Source organism: Hyperolius riggenbachi, chromosome 3, assembly GCF_040937935.1.
Source record: "Hyperolius riggenbachi isolate aHypRig1 chromosome 3, aHypRig1.pri, whole genome shotgun sequence".
NCBI classification, from domain to species: domain Eukaryota; kingdom Metazoa; phylum Chordata; class Amphibia; order Anura; family Hyperoliidae; genus Hyperolius; species Hyperolius riggenbachi.
In genome coordinates, this window is record NC_090648.1 from 233,078,102 (window position 1) to 233,101,870 (window position 23,769).

Below are 23,769 nucleotides of genomic sequence, written 5' to 3' on the forward strand. Positions count from 1 at the left end.
CCCATGCTGGGTGGGAGAAATATCTCTGTAAATGACAATTGTTTGATTTTTTTTTACACACAATTGTCCTTTTACAGAGAGATTTCTCCCACCCAGCATGGGTATGTGTAAAAATACACCCCAAAACACAATATACTACTTCTTCTGAGTACGGCGATACCACATGTGTGACACTTTTTTGCAACCTAGGTGCGCTAAGGGGCCTAACGTCCTATTCACAGGTCATTTTGAGGCCTTTGGATTCTAGACTACTGCTCACGGTTTAGGGCCCCTTAAATGCCAGGGCAGTATAGGAACCCCACAAGTGACCCCATTTTAGAAAGAAGACACCCCAAGGTATTCTGTTAGGAGTATGGTGAGTTCATAGAAGATTTTTTTTTTGTCACTAGTTAGCGGAAAATGACACTTTGTGAAAAAAAAAACAATACATATCAATTTCCGCTAACTTGTGACAAAAAATAAAATCTTCTATGAACTCATCATACACCTAACAGAATACCTTGGGGTGTCTTCTTTCTAAAATGGGGTCACTTGTGGGGTTCCTATACTGCCCTGGCATTTTACGGGCCCAAAACTGTGAGTAGTCTGGAAACCAAATTTCTCAAAATGACTGATCAGGGGTATAAGCATCTGCAAATTTTGATGACAGGTGGTCTATGAGGGGGCAAATTTTGTGGAACCGGTCATAAGCAGGGTGGCCTCTTAGATGATAGGATGTTTTGGGCCTGATCTGATGGATAGGAGTGCTAGGGGGTGACAGGAGGTAATTGATGGGTGTCTCAGGGGGCGGTTAGAGGGGAAAATAGATGCAATCAATGCACTGGGGAGGTGATCGGAAGGGGGTCTGAGGGGGACCTGAGGGTTTGGCCGAGTGATCAGGAGCCCACACGGGGCAAATTTGGGCCTGATCTGATGGGTAGGTGTGCTAGGGGGTGACAGGAGGTGATTGATGGGTGTCTCAAGGTGTGATTAGAGGGGGGAAATAGATGCAAGCAATGCACTAGCGAGGTGATCGGGGCTGGGGTCTGAGGACGTTCTGAGGTGTGGGCGGGTGATTGGGTGCCCGCAAGGGGCAGATTAGGGTCTAATCTGATGGGTAACCGTGACAGGTGGTGATAGGGGGTGATTGATGGGTAATTAGTGGGTGTTTAGAGGAGAGAAGAGATGTAAACACTGCACTTGGGAGGTGATCTGATGTCGGATCTGCGGGCGATCTATTGGTGTGGGTGGGTGATCAGATTGCCCGCAAGGGGCAGGTTAGGGGCTGATTGATGGGTGGCAGTGACAGGGGGTGATTGATGGGTGGCAGTGACAGGGGGTGATTGATAGGTGATTGACAGGAGATCAGTGGGTTATTACAGGGAATAACAGATGTAAATATTGCACTGGTGAATTGATAAAGGGGGGTCTGAGGGCAATCTGAGCGTGTGGGCGGGTGATTGGGTGCCCGCAAGGGGTAGATTAGGGTCTAATCTGATGGGTAACAGTGACAGGTGGTGATAGGGGGTAATTGATAGGTGATTGATGGGTAATTAGTGGGTGTTTAGAGGAGAGAATAGATGTAAACAATGGATTTGGGAGGTGATCTGATGTCGGATCTGCGGGCGATCTATTGGTGTGGGTGGGTGATCAGATTGCCCGCAAGGGGCAGGTTAGGGGCTGATTGATGGGTGGCAGTGACAGGGGGTGATTGATGGGTGGCAGTGACAGGGGGTGATTGATAGGTGATTGACAGGTGATCAGTGGGTTATTACAGGGAATAACAGATGTAAATATTGCACTGGCGAATTGATAAAGGGGGGTCTGAGGGCAATCTGAGCGTGTGGGCGGGTGATTGGGTGCCCGCAAGGGGTAGATTAGGGTCTAATCTGATGGGTAACAGTGACAGGTTGTGATAGGGGGTGATTGATATGTGATTGATGGGTAATTAGTGGGTGTTTAGAGGAGAGAATAGATGTAAACAATGGATTTGGGAGGTGATCTGATGTCGGATCTGCGGGCGATCTATTGGTGTGGGTGGGTGATCAGATTGCCCGCAAGGGGCAGGTTAGGGGCTGATTGATGGGTAGCAGAGACAGGGGGTGATTGACTGGTGATTGACGGGTGATTGACGGGTGATTGACAGGTGATTGACAGGTGATCAGGGGGGGATAGATGCATACAGTACACGGGGGGAGGGGTCTGGGGGGGGGGGTCTGGGGAGAATCTGAGGGGTGGGGGGGTGATCAGGAGGGGGCAGTGGGCAGGGGGGGGATAAAAAAAAAAATAGCGTTGACAGATAGTGACAGGGAGTGATTGATGGGTGATTAGGGGGGTGACTGGGTGCAAACAGTGGTCTGGGGGGTGGGCAGGGGGGGGTCTGAGGGGTGCTGTGGGCGATCAGGGGGCAGGGGGGGGAAATCAGTGTGCTTGGGTGCAGACTAGGGTGGCTGCAGCCTGCCCTGGTGGTCCCTCGGACACTGGGACCACCAGGGCAGGAGGCAGCCAGTATAATAGGCTTTGTATACATTACAAAGCCTATTATACTATTTCCATGCGGCGATCCGGGTGCTAGTAACCCGCCGGCGCTTCCGAACGGCCGGCGGGTTACTACGAGCGGTGGGCGGAGCCAGTCCCCGGCGGCTGATCGCGTCACGAATGACGCGATCGCCGCATAGCCACCCACGCAGCCGCCCCCGCCGATGGGCGTATTGCGGTCGTTTGGGCCCGGACTTTGCCGCCGCCCATCGGCTGGGGGCGGTCCTCAAGTGGTTAATATGCATGTCAAGAGGTTATATTACTAATATGTTTTAAATTATAAGCTTGTAAATAGTGATGGATGCAAAACTGAAAAAAATGCACCTTTATTTCCAAATAAAATATTGGCGCCATACATTGTGATAGGGACACGATTTAAATGGTGTAATAACTGGGACAAATGGACAAATAAAATAACTGGGTATTAATTATGGTAGCATGTATTATTTTAAAGCTATTATTGCCGAAAACTGACAATGATTTTTTTTCAATTTTTTTCTTAATATTCCCGTTAAAATGCATTTAGAATAAAATAGTTCTTAGCAAAATTTTCCACCCAAAGAAAGCCTTATTGGTTGGGGAAAGAAACAAGATATAGATCATTTCATTGTGATTAATAGTGATAAAGTTATTTGCAAATGAATGGGAGGTGAAAATTGCTCGGATGCATAAGGTGAAAAAACACTAAAGGCGGAAGTGGTTAAACTTCGTAACTACTATAACTTCCTGTATTCAGGCTGCTTCCTTCTAGTAACTTTATTTCTGGTTTAAGTATGTTTTATTTTTTGCCTCTGTAGGTGATATCTCTGGTGATGGTGGGAATAGGCGTTTATGCCAGACTCTTGAAACATGCAGGTAAGCAGAGGAGAGCCTTCAGTGTGGCCTGTTTTGCTTCCTTTCCTTGCTGCATAACTAAACTGGGATGTGTGCAGTGAAATCTAATGACAGTATCAATGTTCTTGAATAAAGCTATCTATTATTTTAAAACAAGAATCTGGAATGCCTTTATGTCATAGATTTGAATCAGTAAATTTTTCTTTCCTTGGGGCGCATTTATACAGAAAATATTTATGGGCTGAGTCTCTGAAATGTCGGAGATTATAAGATTTATTTAGGTATAGCTGAAAGGGTTGTGAAGGCTTTGATCTTTATTCTCTTTTGGAAAATGCTACTTCACTGACTGCTGTGCTGATTATTTGTATATAATGCTTTGAGTCACAGACTCAGAACAGGTATGCAGTCAAGGTGTGTGACTCCACTGGCTGCATGCTTGTTCCACATGTGTGTTCTAATAACTACTGGAGGCCAACAGGCAGAAGGCAACCTCCATATCCCTCTCACATTAAAGTGAGCCTAATGTACAAAATTAATGTGAAATTGCTATAAACAGAGACATGGCAGCTTCCTAACCCTGGTACAATCAGTATGCATGTATATGCACTGTTTTTGCAGCTGAGTTTCCCTATGTCAGCCATCAGTCAGGTGCCGGGTTGTGTCTGGTTGGAACAGATACCTCTTTACTAATCAAATTCATTTTTGGTCTTTTATGACTGTACATATTATCTGGGTAAGATAATTCTCTATGCTTTGTAAAGGCCTGACGAAGGGTCAATAACCCGAAACGGACTAGTGTCGTCGCCTGAACTAAAATTAACTTTTTTCATCAAACAAAGCACACAGTGTCTATGATCTGCTTTTTGTATTGCTTTTTATGTCTGTACCACAAATTCTTCTGCTGCTTTACAAATAATTTTTCTACCTTCTTGAAGAAGAAAAATAATTTTTTGTGAATATAATAAAGTGTGAAACTAAAATTTTGGAAACAGATCGCTATTTTGTGGCTTCACTTGATTTAAATTGATCCTCCTATAAAGAAACCTGTATATGCATCTAACCATGGCATGCATATACAGTACTCTGTATCAGCACTCTGCAGAAAGGTCCCTGCATTGCATTCTGGGAATGTGAGGTGAGGGAACTAACAATAACTAAACTCAGGTTCAGGAGCCACCAGGGTGCTCAGAAAAAGTCAGGGTGCACAGGTAAACCCCACAAGCATAGGAATCCCTCCTGTACCCAACAACAGTGGCCATTGTGCTTTTAGATGACGGGAATTGTATGTTCCACTCCTATGCAATGCACGTCTGCCCACTGCTGACAACTTTAGAGTGCTGATGTGCAGAATAAAGGGAATCCTTATACTCATGCTGTTACACTCTGCTCCTCATCAGCCAGGGAGTGGGGCTGGTATAATAGCCGTAAGGAAGCCATGTGCATGTTTTACTGGCTTTCTGCAGAGCTGAATATATTTAGCTCCATGAAATGCATCTTTAGCAAATATGCTCAACCATCCACAACTCATAGTAAGTAGTGATTACTCAGAACGCATTGGCGGACACGTGAGGTAAATCTTACATTCATTTGCTGAATTAGGCATACAGTAAGCTGATATTTTGTTCACAGGGTACCACAGCTTACTACATGGTTGTTGAATTTTCCCCTTTGTTTCACATTATTTAGTTCGCTGATATTTCAGTCACAGAAAATACAGTATATATTTTTGCAAATATCAAATTTCTGACTAACAAATAATGCAATTCATCAATAACTTAAGGTAGCTTAACCACTTAAGCTCTCAGTCGTTTTCACTTTATGCATCCGAGCAATGTTCACCTCCCATTCATTAGCCTATAACTTTATCACTACTTATCACAATTAACTGATCTATATCTTGTTTTTTCTGCCACCAATTAGGCTTTCTTTGGGGGGTACATTTTGCTAAGAGCTACCTTACTGTAAATGCATTTTAACAGTAAGAATAAGAAAAAAAATGAAAAAATTCATTATTTGTCAGTTTTCGGCCATTATAGTTTTAAAATAATACATGCCTCCATAATTAAAACTCACGTATTGTATTTGCCCATTTGTCACGGTTATTTCACCGTTTAAATTATGTCCCTATCACAATGTATCGCGACAATATTTTATTTGGAAATAAAAGAGCATTTTTTCAGTTTTGCATCCATCACTATTTACGAGCTTATAAAAAAAAATAGAGAAATATTTTATCTTTACATAGATATTTAAAAAGTTTAGACCCTTAGGTAAATATTTATGTTTTTTGTTTTTTTTTATAGTAATGTTTTTTTGTTTTTTTTATTAAACACTTTATGTGGGTATTTTTGGGAGGGTGGGATATAAATAGTGTTTTATTTGGGGAAATATTTGTGTATTGTAATGTTTTTTTACTTTTACTTGTAGTTTTACTTTTTGGCCACAAGATTACTTTTTGGCAATCTTGAGTTTGTTTACATGACGTCACTCTAAGCGTACAATGTACGCTTAGAGGGCCATAGTGTCAGAAAAAGCGTAGCTTCCGAGAGAAGCTGTCGCTTTTTCAGCGGGGGAGAGGAATCAGTGATCGGGCACCATAGCCCGATACATTGATTCCTGGGCTAACGAATGCGCGGCCGGGAGTGCGCGTGCACACGCGCGATCGGCCGCGGGAGCGCGCATGTCCTCCTTGACGTTTTTATACGTCAAGGAGGACAAAGTGGTTAAGTTGGGTAAGGCCACACAAACCATAGCACAAACTGGGCTATTTGTAATTTAAAAATCGCAATGTGTATTTTAATCACTGATCTGATAACATCAGTATCAGCTCCACATAACTAATGAATTTGAAGTGAACATATTGCTATAGCTGTTTCTACGGAAGCCATTCCGGGGCAATGGTATGCTAGCCTCATCAGTAGGGGTGATCAATGAGATGCAAAAATTTCCAAGTTTTGCAAATGTATGTAATTTTTTTATGCAAATGTATGCAGCTTGAAATTGGACCAATCAATTTAAACCTGAGTGGGACTTGATTGGACGATTTTCAAGCTGTATATATCTGCATAAAAATGTACATAAATTTGCAAAAACTTGGAAATATTTGCATCTCATTGATCATCCCTACTCATGAGTTCAGTGTATAAAATGTGTGCTGTGATTTCCAGTTTAGAAGATTGCTGTTTGGACTCCTGCTCATGTGTCCTCACCCTTCAGCAGCATATTACAAAATAGCATTACTTAAAATTGTACTGTTTCCTGCTGCTTAAGCTTGTCATACATCACTCCATATATGGCCAGATTCACTATTAGATAGATCGCTCTTTGATTGCCATTACCACTGGGCACACGATTGAGCCCTTGTAACTGAGATTTTTCCGTCATTCCTGATCGATCCAATTGACTCATTTTGTCTGGAAATCGATTGAAAGATTGGGCGGCCATGTTGCAGCACCCATTCTCTTCCGTTTTAATAAAATAATTGAATTGAAAGGTCGATAAGCCCGCAATATCAAGTAATCTATTGGCACCTTTGCTGTTAAGAAAATAAATGTATGGGCACCCTAAGACTATTATTACTGATTTGATTGTGATTATTCCACAGAGGCTGCTATGGCTTGTCTCGCTGTGGATCCCGCATTACTTCTCATAGCAGTTGGCATTCTCATGTTTCTTATTACCTTCTGTGGATGTATTGGGTCTCTTCGAGAAAACATCTGTCTTCTGCAAACTGTAAGTTTTATAACTTGAGACAGATGTTCACACTTTTTTTATACGTGTTATTTTGCAGTTGTAGTGTAACTCTGGTTTTCTAGCTGGGTAGATCAGGGAAAGGCTAGAATGTCTGTTTCTACATACACACATAACACTTTTCAGCCTTACAGGATCATCTGTGATTATTTCCGGGGATAGTCAAATATCTGTACAGACATACCTGTCCTATACATTTGCCTCCTCAGCAACTGACCATGTTCGATTTACTGCAACAGTATTCTCTGAAATAGGGCTTCTCCTCTCTTAGTAAGACAGTACATGCTACTTGTCAGAGAACCAAGCGAAGCACAGATCGCAAACTTGCATTTGCATGGTTGGATTTGAGACAAGGCCACAAAGGCCATGGCCTAGGGCGCTAGGAAGCAAGGGGCATGCAGCAGGCTGGCACACTCATGCAGTTAAACTGCCAAACATGTAAACCACAGTGGTCACAGACCTGGTCTGCAGCTGCTGTACTTCCACAATGCACATTGTGGCGGTGCCAGCACCTCTGTGTCTCAGCATGTCACTGATGAACCCCTATCATTCCTCCCCATACCTGCTTGACTAAAACTATGCTGTGCTTGATCACTCTGTCAATTGATGAACTGTCGAATCGTAAAATTTGTATTTTGTGTCAAATTGTAAAATCAATCTGAACTTTATTGCTCAGATATGCTGGGTGAACACTGGGTGAACATATTTCTGGAGTTATTTGATCATGAAGATCCAAACTGCAGAAAATATCAATCTGTGTACGGCCTCCTATACAGAAGCTTGGATGGACTGTCATCCGTTAGAATTAACCATTTGGTTTTTAAACTGAATTCCATTCTCCCTTTCCAAACCCTCATGCAAACGAAAATCGTAAACACATATGGCAAAATCTAGAAATATCCAAACGTTACCTTCCTGGTGCTAATGTCTCCATTGCGTGAGAGACAAGTAAATAGAAATGGTGGATTGCATGAAGATACCCAGCTGTTCAGACAACAACTTCAGGAGATGTTTATACCCAATACTCAGGGAGAATAAGGAATAACTAGACCTAAAAAAATAGTTACCCTTTTTATGGCTACCTGAAGGTTCATAGAGCTGGTACAGCTGATGCTGATGTTGTGTGTAAAATGTGTATTTGTTTTATTAGTTGTGTTTTTCCCTGATGTGTTCTATTATTTCTGCGCGTTTTCCTCAGTTCTCCATCTGTCTGACAATCGTCTTCCTGCTGCAGCTGTCCGCGGGAATTGTGGGCTTTGTGTTCTCCGACAAGGTAATATGGGATTCTTCTCTGCATGAATTACTTTTAAATTCCCATCCACTCTGTTAGGTTATCTTTTGCCCGACATGTCTGATATATTGTAAGGACCCCAGTTCTCCCATTCTTCAGTGCTGGACACACAGGTTGCAAACAGCCAATAAGAATTAGCATAAGAAGCTGAGAAGAATGTACTGTAATAATATAGAGGCTGTAACGGGCACACAAGTCACAGATTAGGATAAAAGTAGAGGCAAATGGAAGGTACGACACAAGCTTGAAAAATGTCACCCACAGGGATAATGGCTTGCTTCCTTGGGTGACAGTTCTGGGCTGTGTGCTGTACAGATGCATTGCAAGGCTACGGGGGAGGGAAAGGGAGGGGGTGATGGTGCAGTGCATGACAGATCAGCTTCAAGTGGGCAGGGAGGAGAACAATGAACTTGGCTGAGATGACCCCTGGCACTCCGTATATCTCAGTGATGCATCATGGAGACTGCACACTTGCTAGCTTGTTACCAGACATGGACCCAATTGGATGCTTCAGCCGAGAGCCATCCATCCTGTGTATGAGGCTCTAAAGACAATAAATAAACATGATGATTACGCATCTGTCAATGATCTGACAATCAAACAACATATTCTCAAAAAGGATAGCAATTGTACTCTAGTAATCTCCAAGCACGTCTATAGTGTCTTATCTTAACATTAGCCAATACAGGACACCTAACAAATTATTATTTGTGTGAACCTGAAGCGAAAATATACTTATGAGATCATTGATTGTATATGTTTTACTAATGATAAATAGAACATTAGTAACATAGAACTTTGGGCCTGACTCAATTCACTTTTTCTACTAAGTTTACTCCTAGGAGATGATTTTTCGTCTTCTGTTTAAAACAACTGTTCAATGCACTGCAACTGAAAAAATGCCAACATTTAGGTGAAAAAGTACTGTCCAAATTATTCTGAGTATTTTTTGCTTGCTGGTGGCTTAAAAGGCATATTATTAATAAGATGTGAAAATAGCACCTAGGAGAAAACCTACAGGTGGCTAGGGGGACATCGGGGAGGACCGGAGCTGCGGCGAGGGATCTGAAGGACTTGTAGGGTCTGGAAGAAGCCCAAAGTAAGTAAAGAGAGATTTAATTATTCGTCTCAGGAGTCCTTTAAGGGCTTCACTTTTATTTAAAACCAGATAGATACCTTAAAAGAGGGAAGCATCCAGATCCTATCAAGGCTTCCCTTTCTGCTGTAAAGCCCCCGTTGCAGAGCGCAGCCCCCCTTCACATTGGGGCCAGGCAGCTCTTCTTCCGGAAGCAGGTCAGCGCAGTAGCCCGCAGCTCCGGCTTACTGTGCATGAGCAGGCGGGCTGGGACGGCTATTGCGTGGCCACGCTAGAGCAGGAAGAGCAGTGCAGCCCGATTAGGATTAGGCAAAATGTATTGTCGCTAATCTTCTGGGGGGCCGCGCTCACCCACAGGGAACAACACAGCAGGCAGGGGAGCCTCAATAGGATCCTGATGTTTCTGTCTCTTTATGTAAGTATCTAATTCTGTGTACCCGAGCTTTGGCTTGGGTACTCTATAAGACTGCATTCTAAACAGCAGCTGTGACAGTCTGATGTAAAGTCTGCTTTGTTGAGCTGCAAAACGGAAGTGATCCTATAGAAGCTTCCAATGCCATCATTATGTCCCCTGTTGCCAAACGCAGACCCCCAGAAGATTATTGACAAGGGTTTGTTGGTAACCACATCAGGGCCGCTTTCCTCTTCAGGAAAGAGGGCGGTCGTACTGTGCCTGTGCAAGTCCGTCTGGGCCTGCACAGTAAGCCAAAGCCATTCATTCTCACGCAGGTGCAGTATGGAGGAAGAGAAGCACAGCTTCGTTGTTAAGGAGAGTCCTGGTGGGCGGCTCAATTATGACCCCATGTGCCTGTCTGATCAATCTCTCTCCAATCAGAATCTGTGATCGATTCCTTTCACCCACAGCACTTTGATTTATAAATAGATTGAAGCAGGAAATCTTTTGAAAATCGATCAAGCCGCTGTTCGATAAAGTGCAGGCTATGGCCCATACATCCAATCTGCTGGGAATGGAATGGGAAAATCGATGTGTGTAAGTAGAACTAGTACAATATATACCCGTGTTTATCTCATCATGTCACTTCTGGTATGGTTTAAAAGCTTAACCCTAGGCATACATCCAGATATGGCTAGACCACAGTATAGTATTTGGAATATCTTACCTGTGATTCAGACAGTCCAGCAACACAGAGCAGCTAACACAATCATCACAATCATTATGTGCAGTCAATATTATCCCATCTACAGTCGACCAAACCACCTGTACAATGTTCCTTTCCAGGTTAGGCAGATGAGGAGATCAACAATCATATATTTAGGCATTCTATTTATCTGGTATTATTGATGGCAGTACATATGGGTGGTTTGGTTCAGAGATGTCCTGTGTATCAGCTGAAGTCCAGATATCCTAGAAAGCAAATTTAGCATTGCACAGTGTATGAGGGACAAGCATTTCTCCTGTATAAATAAACTCTCAGCATCCGAATTGGCACAAAATGTGACCATCTGTTCGGGGATTTCATACATGAGTACACAGAAATGTCGTTCCAGGTGTCTGCCCTTACCAACAGATCCCGCAGTATTCTCAGGGAGGGATTATAGTGTACCTGAACACTGTATATGCACTTTTCATAAAATATCACAGTACGCAACATCTGTCTGTGAGATCTTTATTACACAGCACAGTACAGCTATAATTTAAGAATAAAATGATTCTGCACTTAGCTTCATTATAAACATGCCTGTGTATAGCTAGCTGCTTTTGTAAATGGTTGCACTAGATTGCAATGGTGTTTATTCTGTCTATTAAACAGTTACATCCTGTGCAAATGTGTCCAGACATATCTCTGCAGGTCAGGGGACGCCCACCTCTTCCACAAATACTTTATGTATGAAACACGCCTTTCCAAAAGTGGCATTTATGATTTACTGACACAAGCTGTACATGAACCCTTCACTTGAAGCCTGACAAGGCTCAACTTATTAAGTGTACGATTTCGTATTTGTATTCTTGTGATTTAGTTCTTCCTGTTTTAAGTATAAAGCATGATGGCAAAACAGATCACATCTGCAACATTTGCTGAGCAGATTATCCCATGCCTGTCAGTTAGGGCCTGGCTCTCAGTAAAAATGCTTTTCTGCAAGCGTGCAACTTCCGGCAGCACTTCCCGTTTGATTTTTGCGTCATGTTTTGACCGCCATGGTTGCCCAATCCTGGATGTACATGTAGTGTCCAGGGAGAAACAAAGCATCGAAAAATGATGTGAATGATCACTGCATTTGTGCCAGTGCTGGTAAACAAACATGCCCAGCAACTGTCCATCCACTTGAAAGGACACTTAAACAACAAGCATCACGGCCGCCGTGTACTGCCACAAAAACGTCCATCTGAACCGATCCTAAATAATATTCTGCTGTAACCTGGGTAGAAAAAATAGACAAATGAGACATAATATTTGTGTTTGGTAGATACTTGAAATCTGGTTCAAATGTTTAAATGCAATGTATGCACAGCTATCAAAATAGTCAGCCACATGGCATGTTCAAATGTAACTGGTATGGACCAGTTTTTTGTTTTGGTTTGAAAGTATTCTTGAAGTGACATGTGACAGGATGAGATAAACATAGGATAATATAATACTAGCTGCTGGCTGATTGCTTTGTGCACACTGCAGGCCCTGTCCGCAGAATGATGTCACATCTGCGCCGCTCCGTTGGCCCTCCGCCTCCCCGCATAGCAACAGAATGCATTGTCAGCTGACTCCATATCTGTACTGGATCCATCCAGCGATGTCGCTCGAGGGATCAGGTCCCAATTTCCGACGGGCGACATAAGTGCAGGAAAGATCAAAGGAACATTACTTTTCTTTCTCTTTCAGCTTACCAAGGCAGAGTGTGAATTGTTAGCAGCAGCAGTGACAGTCTGATGTAATCTTAAAAATAAGAAAATAATAAAAATAGGAATCCATTAAACTGAAAATAAAAATATGAGACTCATTTCCATGGTACTAATGTTCTGTTTATCACCTGCACTACACGCAGAATTAATTATCTCTTAAGTCTGTTTTCACTTCAGGTTAAAGCCTACATCCAGAAAAGTAAGAAAAACATATTCAGGTCTAAAAGCTATTGCAATATGTTTCAGTTTAATAAAGCAGCTACATACCTACGTTGCTTAGTTTGCATTTTTATCACAACAGTAACATTTGTAAAGCACTTCTCTTCCATAGGACTCAAAGACATGTTTACAATTTTGTTGTTTTTATTTTAAATGATGCTTAAAAGGAGGAACTGTATGTGCAGGCAGCAGACAGCATTTGCTTCAAGCTGGGAATGAGATGAGCTTTTTAGGCTGTAGCATACTGTTAGTGGTGACATGTGTCTGAGTAAGGTTGCAGAGCAGAGCTCTAGTGCCTAAGGAACCACCCACTACAATCCATATACTATGCTCCCATCATTTTATAAACCAAAACAGATACTTGACAATGCTGAAATCACCAGTATATTTCATATATTGTTTTGTTTCTGCTTGGACTTGCGCATCATTCATAAGTCACTAAGTCCCATAATTTGGCTTTTAATTATGCAAGAGACTTACAATTGCAGGTAAACAGCAACAAATATCCTTGATTTACTCATTAAACAAAAGATAATAATAATAATAATAATCCGAACATTTCTATAGCGCTTTTCTCCTGTTGGACTCAAAGCGCTCAAGAGCTGCAGCCACTGGGACGCGCTCAAGAGGCCACCCTGCAGTGTTAGGGAGTCTTGCCTTGAACTCCTTACTGAATAGGTACTTGACCTAACCAGGATTCGAACCCTGGTCTCCCATGTCAAAGGCAGAGCCCTTAACCAGTACACTATCCAGCCACTAGATATCAACAGAAATGTGTATTCTAAATGAGGAAAATGTTAGGACACCCTACCCCATAGTAGGTAGGCTGTGTTGCCCACTTTGGCTGAAATAACTGTAGTGAGACACTTCTTGTAGCCATCTATCAGTCTTAAGCTGGCCACTAACGGTCCAATTTCTAGCGAAAAATTGTTAGAGCGATCAGAAATTATGATCGGATTGGTGGTAAATAATCTCCATTGGTGGACACAATCGATTATAGATGGGAAGCAATGATTGGTTAGTTGATGGTGTAGTGAATGATTTTTCGTCCGATCAGAATTTCTGATCGCTCGAACGATTTTTCGCTAGAAATTGGACCGTTAGTGGCCAGCTTAAGGAAAGTTTGCGCCACTCTTCCATGCAGAATTATTTCAGCCTGAGATGTTTGAGGTTTTTTTTACAGGGTGTCCTAATTTTTTCACAGCTGTATAGTGCACTTGTCAAAAATAAATGTATTCAGAATCAGAAATATTCAAAGTTAAAGTTCTGTGATTTGCATAGGAACTGCAAGAAAATATTGGATAATTGAAACTCAAGTGTAGGAAGCCAAAAACAATGCTCATTTTATGTTTGACAATCCTGCAAGGTGTGAGGACATCTCACCAGGAGTAGATGTGTCATTGATATTGCTGACATCCTGTTGTCACTATTTCATCATTCCTTTGTCTATCACCGGAAGTAAATAAGGAGACACTCTCATGTGTTCATCTTCCTCATCAGAAATGCATAAAATATAAATGAGGTTAGCATGTGTTTGCATGTGGTAAGGGTTATATTGATTCCAGTAAAAGACATTCATCTACCATACAATGTGAAGGTATATATTAAAGTGGACTTTCAGAGCAAAACTATATTTGTTTTGGATAGTGTGGAGAAACATTAGAACCCCAGTATTCACTTATTCATTGGCCCAGTGATCAAGTGACAAAAACTGTAAAGAAGGGTACTGGGAACACAGATATATATTTATTTATTTTGCCTTTGTCCCACCTAAAAATACTCTACTCGGTGCCTGTTATTAACAAGGCCTCCTAGAACAGAGAGTATGCAGAAATCTCTAAAATATAGAGACATATACACTTACAGATGTTCTTACATTTTCCACTCTACCCAAATCTACCAAAGAAGTGTGGGGTAGAGGCCCCCTTTATTTGCTCATACTAATAGTGTCATAGTCCTTGTTAAATAAAATTTACAGTGTCCATCTTTCAGTTAGAGCCCATTCATAATGATGATCAAACATAACCCATGTACGACCCCCTGCCTTCTTTGCACCATTTTAGGGGTGACAGTGTTCAACACTGATCTACTTCTTTCAGTTGCCATCTGGAATAAAAGAGTTTCCAAAGAGGGTACTGCATTAGCTGTCTTGCTCATCATAAGAAATCTTTCCAGGGATTAAGGGCTCAGACATAGTATAAGTGCTTTTATGAGAGCTTTTTGGCCTCCAGAACTTTCTAAGAGCTTTTTAAAAATGCTCCAATTGACTTACATTAAAATCGTGGTAAAATCCCGCAATATTACCGCGATCGCAATTTTACCCTGATTGTAATGTAAGTCAATGGGAGCGTTTTTTAAAAAGCTCAAGCTCTGGAGGCCAAAAAGTGCTCAGACAAGTGCTTATAGTGTGTCTGAGCCCCTCTGTAAGATAGAAGATTTCACTTTGTTTCTTTTTTCACAGAGCAACAAAATGTTATCCCATTTTATTGAATGTGTTACTATGTATCATTATTATAATATATAGTGGATGCTGGCCATTCTCTAGTCTAAATAATGTGGAATGTCTGTCTTGTGTTACAGGCTCGGGGAAAAGTGAGTGAAGTAATTGGTAATGCTATCATACACTACAGGGATGATCTGGACCTGCAGAATCTAATAGATTTTGGACAAAAAGAGGTATCTTTCCTAAGTATTGTGATATATTTCTCAGATTTCTTTTGTGAAACATGTCTCAGATTTGAGCTGTTATGTGAGCGTAGAGGTGGTCAATGCCATACAAATAATTCCAACTTCCTTGCACATTTTATGCAAATGGTACACAGCTTTAAATTGGACCAATCAGATTCACTTTCTGCTTAAACTGATTGGACCCATTTTCAAGCTGCATGCAGTTTGTTTAAAATTTACATGCAAGCCTGAATTGCTTATATCTCATTGGTCATCTCTATTCAGCAATGTGTTTTATGCTGGGAATACATGATTCGTTTTGTAGCTGATTAGATGGTTCGATAGATAATTTCCGACATATCCGATCTCCTTTTCGATTCTTTTGCCGTTCGATTTCTGATACAAGTGAATGGAGAAAGATAAGGAAAACGAGCAGAAGATAAGAGTATCGACTGCAGAATTGAGCGGCAAATACGATCGAGAGCAGAAACGCACGGCAGAAACGAACCGTGTATTCCCAGCATTACGGAAAAAAGTGCACTCATTCTGCTGCCGCTGTGCAAACAATGCACATTTCTCTGTACAAGTGTGCACTGCCTTTTGGACTACCTTTGATACTTTTTGGTACTGTTTTACTTGCAGAGTGCAAAAGCTATTTTGAAATGAAAAAGAAAGATTGAAAATAATTCTTGTCAATGCAAAATTGCAAAATATTGTTGGATTTTATCAACAGTATACAATATAACACAGGTCTACAAAAAATAATAATTTGAGAGCTGTTTTGGTCATTTCACCTAATCTTTATGTTTTTTGGTGCTGTGAATCTGAAAATTACCTCCATTTTGTCATAGGACATCACATTTCCTGACAATTTATGTAACCATCTTAACTAAGGCAATACCTCAAAATAAATGGAAATAGACTTATAAAATTAAAGTTTTATTACAATTTTTTCATGAAAATCCTTATTTGAACTGAAATGAGTTCACCAACACACACTAAACTCGATTCTTGTTCCCTGTGAGGCTCCTCTTGGTGCATTTACGCTTGTGAGTAGCATCTGCAATGTCTCTCTGAAGCATCCAACAGCAGTCTGCCATCATATTAAGGCTCCATTTTCCCTGGTGTCTCCTTTCCATCTCTTTAATGTCTTGGTGGAATTGTTCACCTTGTTCCTCACTCACAGCTCCCAAATTTTTAGGGAAGAACACACCTCCCAACTTATTGAGATAAGAAAGTGGGACACTTAAGCAACGCCCCTGCCACACCCCTAACCACGCCCCTGGCACACCCTTTGTTACGCATACCATAAAGATTTCATAAGAAAAATATTTTTTTTCCTAATTCAAGCCACACTGGTTCTTTCTATCCTGGTTCAGTGTCCTTCATATTAACATTTGGAAATACAAAATATATTCATTTACTGTAAATGAAGGGAGAGTCAATTAAAGTCTTATTAGATTAGAGTCAATTAAACACATATTTCAGTAGATAAAATTCATATATTTACATAGATCTGTGCATGAGTCCTGAAAGAGGGACACATGAAGCAAAAAGGACAGAGGGATTGGGTTCCCAAAGAGGTACTGTCCCTCCAAAAGAGGGACAATTGGGAGCTATTAAAGTAGTCAAGGTGGAACTGTAAGAAATGCACTTTCAAACTTATCGGGCAACCTTAAAGGAGTTATCCAGATAAAACGAGTAAAATGAGCTTTACTTACCTGGGTACTTTCTCCAGCCCCTCGCAACCGACTGTCCCACGGCGACCGCTCCCCGCTGCTGCCCGGGTCTCCGTGATCGGTATTCATGCCGACCGTGCAAAGCGCCGCTGTCAATCATGGCATCGTGGGCTTGCGCAGTTCACCGCGACCCACGAGGGCATGATTGACAGCGGCACTACGGTAAGGCCGACCCCGCTGAATACCGATCACGGAGACCCAGGCAGCGGCGGGGAGCGGTCAGCGTGGGACAGTCGGCTGCAAGCAGCTGGAGAAAGCCCCAGGTGAGTAAAGCTCATTTTGCTCATTTTAGCCTGATAACTCCTTTAACCATTTTACCCCCAGTGGTACGGATTTCTCCATCCCTTTTTACACCTGTTAACACCAAGGGATGGAGAAATCCGTACCTGACGCCGCTCCCGCCGCTGTCCGCGCTCCCGTTTGCCCGTCCGCGCGCCCCTGCGCTCGTGCACGCTGCCGCCGCCCGCTCGCCCGGAGATCAATGAACAGGAAAAACCTTCTACAAGAAGCAGCAATCATTGTGAGGAAAAAAAAACAGTGTCCCAGCCTCCTAACCCTTCCTGCAAGCGTACTTCTTGTACGCTTTCAGGACGCATAAACAAAAAGTTACTGTGGCCAAATCGTAAAACTACACCCTAAAGCATTTTTCATATACAAATACATTACTTTTACACTAAAAATTAACTCATTACCTCCTACACTCCCCAATTATTATTTTTATGTAATTAAAAAAAAAAATTACAATTAAAAAAATACATAAATAGTTACCTTAGGGACTGAACTTTTTAAATATTTATGTCAAGAGGGTATAACACTGTTACTTTATAAACTATGGGCTTGTAATTAGGGATGGATGCAAAACTGAAAAAAATGCACCTTTATTTCCAAATAAAATATTGGTGCCAAACATTGTGATAGGGACATAATTTAAATGGTTTTATAACCGGAACAAAAGGGCAAATACACTTCATGGGTTTTAATTACAGTAGCATGCATTATTTAAAAACTATAAAGGCCGAAACTGAAAAATAATATTTTTTTTCCCCACATTTTTTCCTATTTTCCCATTAAAACACATTTAGAATAAAATAATGCTTGGCATAATGTCCCACCTAAAGAAAGCCTAATTGGTGTCGAAAAGAACAAGATATAGTTAATTTCATTGTGATAAGTAATGATAAAGTTATAGACGAATGAATGGAAGGAGCGCTGAAAGGTGAAAATTGCTCTGGTGCTCAAGGGGTAAAACCCCTCAGTTGTGAAGTGGTTAAGCTTGAAATGCTTTCTTTTTGTAGTGAGGATCTTTGTTATTGCCTAAAAATTTCTGTACGACTTCTTTAAATGCAATCCACCCTTCTTTTTGAGGATCCAAAAATGTAAAAGATTTGATAAATTTGAAGACAATTTTGTGGCAAATCATGGCATCTAGGAGTTTTTTCAATATTTTATTTGTTTTTAGCAGGGCTGTGGAGTCGGTGTTGGAATCGGAGTCCGTGGTTTCATAAACTGAGGAGTCGGAATTGGAGTTGGAGTCGGATCATTTTTGTACCGACTCCACAGCCCTGGTTTTCAGCACACCAAAATACAAAGAAATTTGATGAAAATATGATAATCAAACAGCTTTTTAGTCGCAGACCTCTGTAATTTAAAGATTTTGAATATTGAGAAAGCTCTTCATTAAAAGGACAGGGCTTGGGCTTAAAGCCATAATTGAATGGATGGCTATGATCTTCAGACAGCAAAGTCAAGGCTGTCCAAGTGCTCAAACTGCTTGCAGATTTTTCAGTACCAGGCAGTCAACCAGCCTGCACCTGGATCCCACAAGGTGTGAGGATAGACAAAACAGCACAACGTTTCGGCATGCAGGCCTTTGTTGAGTGTCCTTGTCGAAGGCCTGCGTGCCAAAACCTTGTGAGGTTTTTTGAATATGATGCCACTAATAAATTGAGCTATAATTGCTAAATCTAGGTTGATACCCAGTTGATTTATTTCTTGCTATGATCTTCAGGCCCTCAGGAGGACCCTGCATTAAAATTCTACAGAGGCAATTATTGCATGGGCTCAGAAACTTCAAAACCCACTGCCTGCAGACATAGCTCATTACTGCATCTAAGTATAATTGGCCTTTTTTCAAACAGAAAGTATTTGCGATAATTAAGCTTTAAAGAGACTCCGTAACAAAAATTGCATCCTGTTTTTTATCAACCTACAACTTCCAAAAGCTATTCTAATGTGTTCTGGCTTACTGCAGCACGTTCTACTATCACCATCTCTGTAATAAATCAACGTATCTCTCTCTTGTCAGACTTGTCAGCCTGTGTCTGGAAGGCTGCCAAGTTCTTCAGTGTTTTGGTTCTGTTATGAACTCCCCCTTCCAGGCCCCTCTATGCACACTGCCTGTGTATTATTTAGATTAGGACAGCTTCTCTCTTCTCTCTTATCTTTTACAAGCTGGATAAATCCTCCACTGAGCTGGCTGGGCTTTCACATACTGAGGAATTACATACAGGCAGAGCTGTCTGCACTCTGCAGGAAGAAACAGCCTGACACTTCAGTGGATGATAGCTGCAGAGGGAAAGAAACACACAAATGATCTCTTGAGATTCAAAAGGAAGGCTGTATACAGCCTGCTTGTGTATGGATGTATTTTCTATGTGTGGACATACTGTACATCAACCTACTTCCTGTTTTGGTGGCCATTTTGTTTGTTTATAAACAAACTTTTTAAAACTGTTTTTAACCACTTTTAATGCGGCGAGGAGCGGCGAAATTGTGACAGAGGGTAATAGGAGATGTCCCCTAACGCACTGGTATGTTTACTTTTGTGCGATTTTAACAATACAGATTCTCTTTAAGTGAGCAACTGTGGTTTCCCATGATGCATCACTCCTAATTATGCAAATTACGGTATCTCTTTATGCCCCTGAAGCCAGGCTCACATCCAGAACCGCTGGTATATAGCAAGCCTATAGCTTATACATTTTACAGAGCCACATCAATCCCACATGCAGACAGCCTGTTTCTGACTTTTTGGTCCTCATTAGTACATGGCAGCAGGGATTGATATGGCTCTATGGGATAGGGCTCGTACCAGTAGCTATGCAAAGATGAAAGCTATATTTAAATATGTTCCAGAAACACAACTGCCTTCTCTGGTCACAGGCTACTTTACAACTATCCTGTGGTCTGAAAAACTGAAATGAGACATTTTGGGGATAACAGGAATGCTGCATTCTCAAGCTAAACAGAGGGTCCATCTGACTTTTTATCAGCACACAATTGAAAAGGGAGCCTCTATAATGCTACAAGGGTGTATTGGTACACATGGCATAGGCAGCTTGTACATCTGGGGAGGCACCATTAATACTGAACAATATATACAGGCACAATGTATTCTCCCATTCAGATGTCTTTTTCAGGGAAGGCCTTGTTTATTTTTTAGCAAGACAATTTCACACCACAGGCTGAGCATATCACAGCAGCATTGTTATGTACTAAAGAAAAAAATGCTAAAATGGACTGCTTGCAGTCCAGACTTGTCATCCATTAAAAACATTTGGCATGCGATTAAATGAAAAGAACAACAAAGGAGTAGCTGAAATCTTATATCAAGCGAGGATAGATGGGCAAACATCACAGTTCCAAAACTACTGCAGTTAATCTGCTCAGTCCCCAGATGTTCACTAAGTGGTGTTAAAGGAAGAGGTAATGCAACACAGTGCTAAACACGCCCCTCTTCCAACTTAATCTGAAACGCATCTCGCGGGAATTAAATTCAAAAGCAATATATATATATATATATATAGAGAGAGAGAATAGAGAGAGAGAGAGAGAGAGAGAATTTTTTTTTTAAGTGAAAAAGTGAAACTGAAGCAGGGCAAAAATAAAAAGTTGCATACTTAGCTCAGTGAAAAGAGCCTTTGGAAATTCCAGAGGCATCCCTCATTGTCCTCAAACCCATGCATGCATGCTCAGTACAGCTGTGCTCCTACACAGATGGGTGCACAACCTCGAACAAGAAGAGAATCCTAGCCAGTGGTGGTGTGGTCAAGAAGGACATGGGAAGCCTCTGGTCAATCTAGAGGTTTTCCACTACTTAGATAAATATATAACTTTTTTTATTTTGTCAAAGGACCACTCCAGCGAAACAAGTAAGCAGTTAAAATCTGACAGAAATGACAGGTTTTGGACTAGTCCATCTCCTCCTAGGGGATTCTCAGGGTTTTCTTTGTTTTCAAAAGCATTTCAGTAAATCTAACTGACAAAATAGTGTGCAAGTGAGTATTTTAATATGGTATGCCAGACTGTAATTCCACTTTAAGTAATGCCACTTCTATGTTTTTTCTATACCTTATATACTCACGTATAAGCCTAATTCTTCAGCACAAAAAATGTGCTGAAAAGTTACCCCTTCGGCTTATATGCGAGTGAGTGGAGCAGAAGGGATGGTGGAGCAAATTTTGTTACTGGCAGAAGAGTGTAAGGATTGTGCACCAGTGATCCTGCTCTTGTCAGCTGGATCCCTGTTGTGTCCTTCCCCACATCTCCTGCAACATGGTGTGCAGAGTGCACTGCTCAAGATTACCTGTGTCCCCTGGCTTGTGGATCAAGGATTCTTCCTGTGTGGCAATCCCTGTGTCTCAAAACTATGACGCCATCTAGTGGCATCTTGAGACACAGCTGTATCATCCTTGGGGCACATCTGGCTATACGTAGGGGGTTGACTGGTACTGGGGGCACATCTGGCTACTGTGGAGGGGGCTAAATACTGGGGAGGGGGCTTATACACGAGTCAATCACTTTTTCCTAGTTTTTACCTGGGTGGGTCAGCTTATATGTGAGTATCTATGGTATTTATCCTAAAGTTATGAAACATTAGACTCTGCTTTAATGAAATCTAGTAGGTGTAAACAAAATAAAACTGGATATCAAACTGAAAAAAAAGTCTGGCATGTATGGTATGTCATGTTTTTCTGTTATTCCTTGCCCCAGTTTATTAATGTGTCTCCATACCTCAGCAATAATGCATTTATTTTACATGACTAGTGCAGTTAAAGTAAGCAAAAGTCTTGCTTCACAAATTTGAATTTACAACATTATGTGTGAAGGAGTGACAGTCAGCTAAATCCTGGCAGCAGAATTGTTGCCAATAGACAGAGTAGCTGTTGGCAGCTTAACTTTAGTTGGTCTCAGTTTCCAGTGATTGTTATTATATTGCATGCACAATCTGATAAAATTTCCATTTAAAGGGAACCTGAAGTGAGGGGTATATGGAGGCTGCCATATTTATTTTGTTTTAAAAAATACCAGTTGCTTGGCAGTCCTGCTGAGCTTTCTGGCTAGTAGTATATAAATCACACACTTGAAACTAGCATGCAGCTAACCTTGGCAGATTTTTGTCAGAGCCATCTGATCTCCTTGCTTGTTCAGGGTTGAGGCCTCGTTCACATCAATTATCACAGATGGCTGTGCAATCGGAACGCAATGCATACGATTGCACGCTATCTGTGCTGCTGATCCCATTCACTACAGTGAGTGGGTCAGCACTGCGATTCTTGAAAAATGCATGCAGCAGTGCGATTAATTGAATGAGTTCAGTGAACTTCCACCTGGCGTACGTATTAGTATACCGCTGGTGAGTTGGGTGCAGGGTGAGCCGAAAGAAATTCCCAGCGGCGTTAAATACTATTTCCCCTATGAGTCGTAGCGACTCGGAGGGAGAAGTAATTCAGGGTCCCACGATGGCGGGGACCCCAAATTACCCGTCTGCGGGCAGCATAGTATAGCATTGCTGCTATAGTAGCACCCAACTCAGGCGATGCGCTGTCAGCACACGGCGCTGAGATTACCTGCTTTGTTCATGTGGAATAGTCAGTTCCTAAAAGCAATGCATACATTACAAAGTATCTGCACATGTAATGAATTTGTTTTTCTGTGTTTTTTGTTTTTTCATTGAAGTTTAATTGCTGTGGCGGCATCTCCTACAAAGACTGGTCTCAGAACATATACTTCAACTGTTCCTCAGAGAACCAGAGCAGAGAACGTTGCTCAGTGCCCTATTCCTGCTGCCTGCATGCCGAGGATGAGGTACAGTCGGACAATAGCTGATACTGGGGTTTAAAAAAACTGAGGAAGTCAACTTACTGTATGTTAAAGCCCTTAGGTGCAGCCCATCATCACAAAACAGTGACTCATAGGCCCATATGTAATTAACTTTTTCTCCTAAGTTTTCCCCATGTGATATTTCCACAACTTGTCAATAAATTGCTTGTTAAACCATTAGCAAGCAAGAAAATACTCAACATAATTTCTTTTTTTTTTTCAAATTATTTTGAGTAAACATAAATTGTAATAGCGATCAAAAGGTACAATTTGGTGAGTAATTGGAATGCATGTCAAACATCCATCTATAAGAGCTAAGGATCTATATCAGTAGTGTAGTTGTTAAAATTATTATGCATGCATAGGCTAACATTTTTATGCGAATAGTGTATAACACATGTGATAAATGAGATTTCATTAGCATATACTGGTTTACTCATATAAAAATAAAAATAAGTAATACCTGAAATAAACAAAAAAGAAAGAAAAACAAAACAAAACTGAACTATAACCATAACCATGAGTCTCGAGGGTTCCGTAGATACACATAGATGTTTTCTGTGCTCTAGAAAAAGAGGTGCCTAGGTCTCTCTCCCAGGATTTCATATAGGGTAGCGATTCCACATCTTGGTTAGACAGTAATGAGTAAAGTATGGACAATGTCTTCCTAAGAGGTTCCCTGGACATGCACAGCTTT

The 23,769-nt window shown here is 41.3% G+C and overlaps 1 protein-coding gene across 3 annotated transcripts in view; it reads left to right on the plus strand.

The window, feature by feature from the left end:
* Window positions 1-23,769, plus strand: part of TSPAN33 (tetraspanin 33) — a 75,863-nt gene that overhangs the window by 14,803 nt on the left and 37,291 nt on the right. Inside the window, exons 2-6 of one of the 3 annotated variants that reach the window (XM_068275946.1) lie at window positions 3,315-3,372; window positions 6,956-7,083; window positions 8,300-8,374; window positions 15,145-15,240; window positions 22,929-23,057. In XM_068275946.1, the coding sequence (XP_068132047.1) occupies window positions 3,315-3,372; window positions 6,956-7,083; window positions 8,300-8,374; window positions 15,145-15,240; window positions 22,929-23,057 (486 nt within the window). The remainder of the gene's footprint in view (window positions 1-3,314; window positions 3,373-6,955; window positions 7,084-8,299; window positions 8,375-15,144; window positions 15,241-22,928; window positions 23,058-23,769) is intronic. The other 2 variants (XM_068275948.1, XM_068275947.1) reach the window with 2 other exon arrangements.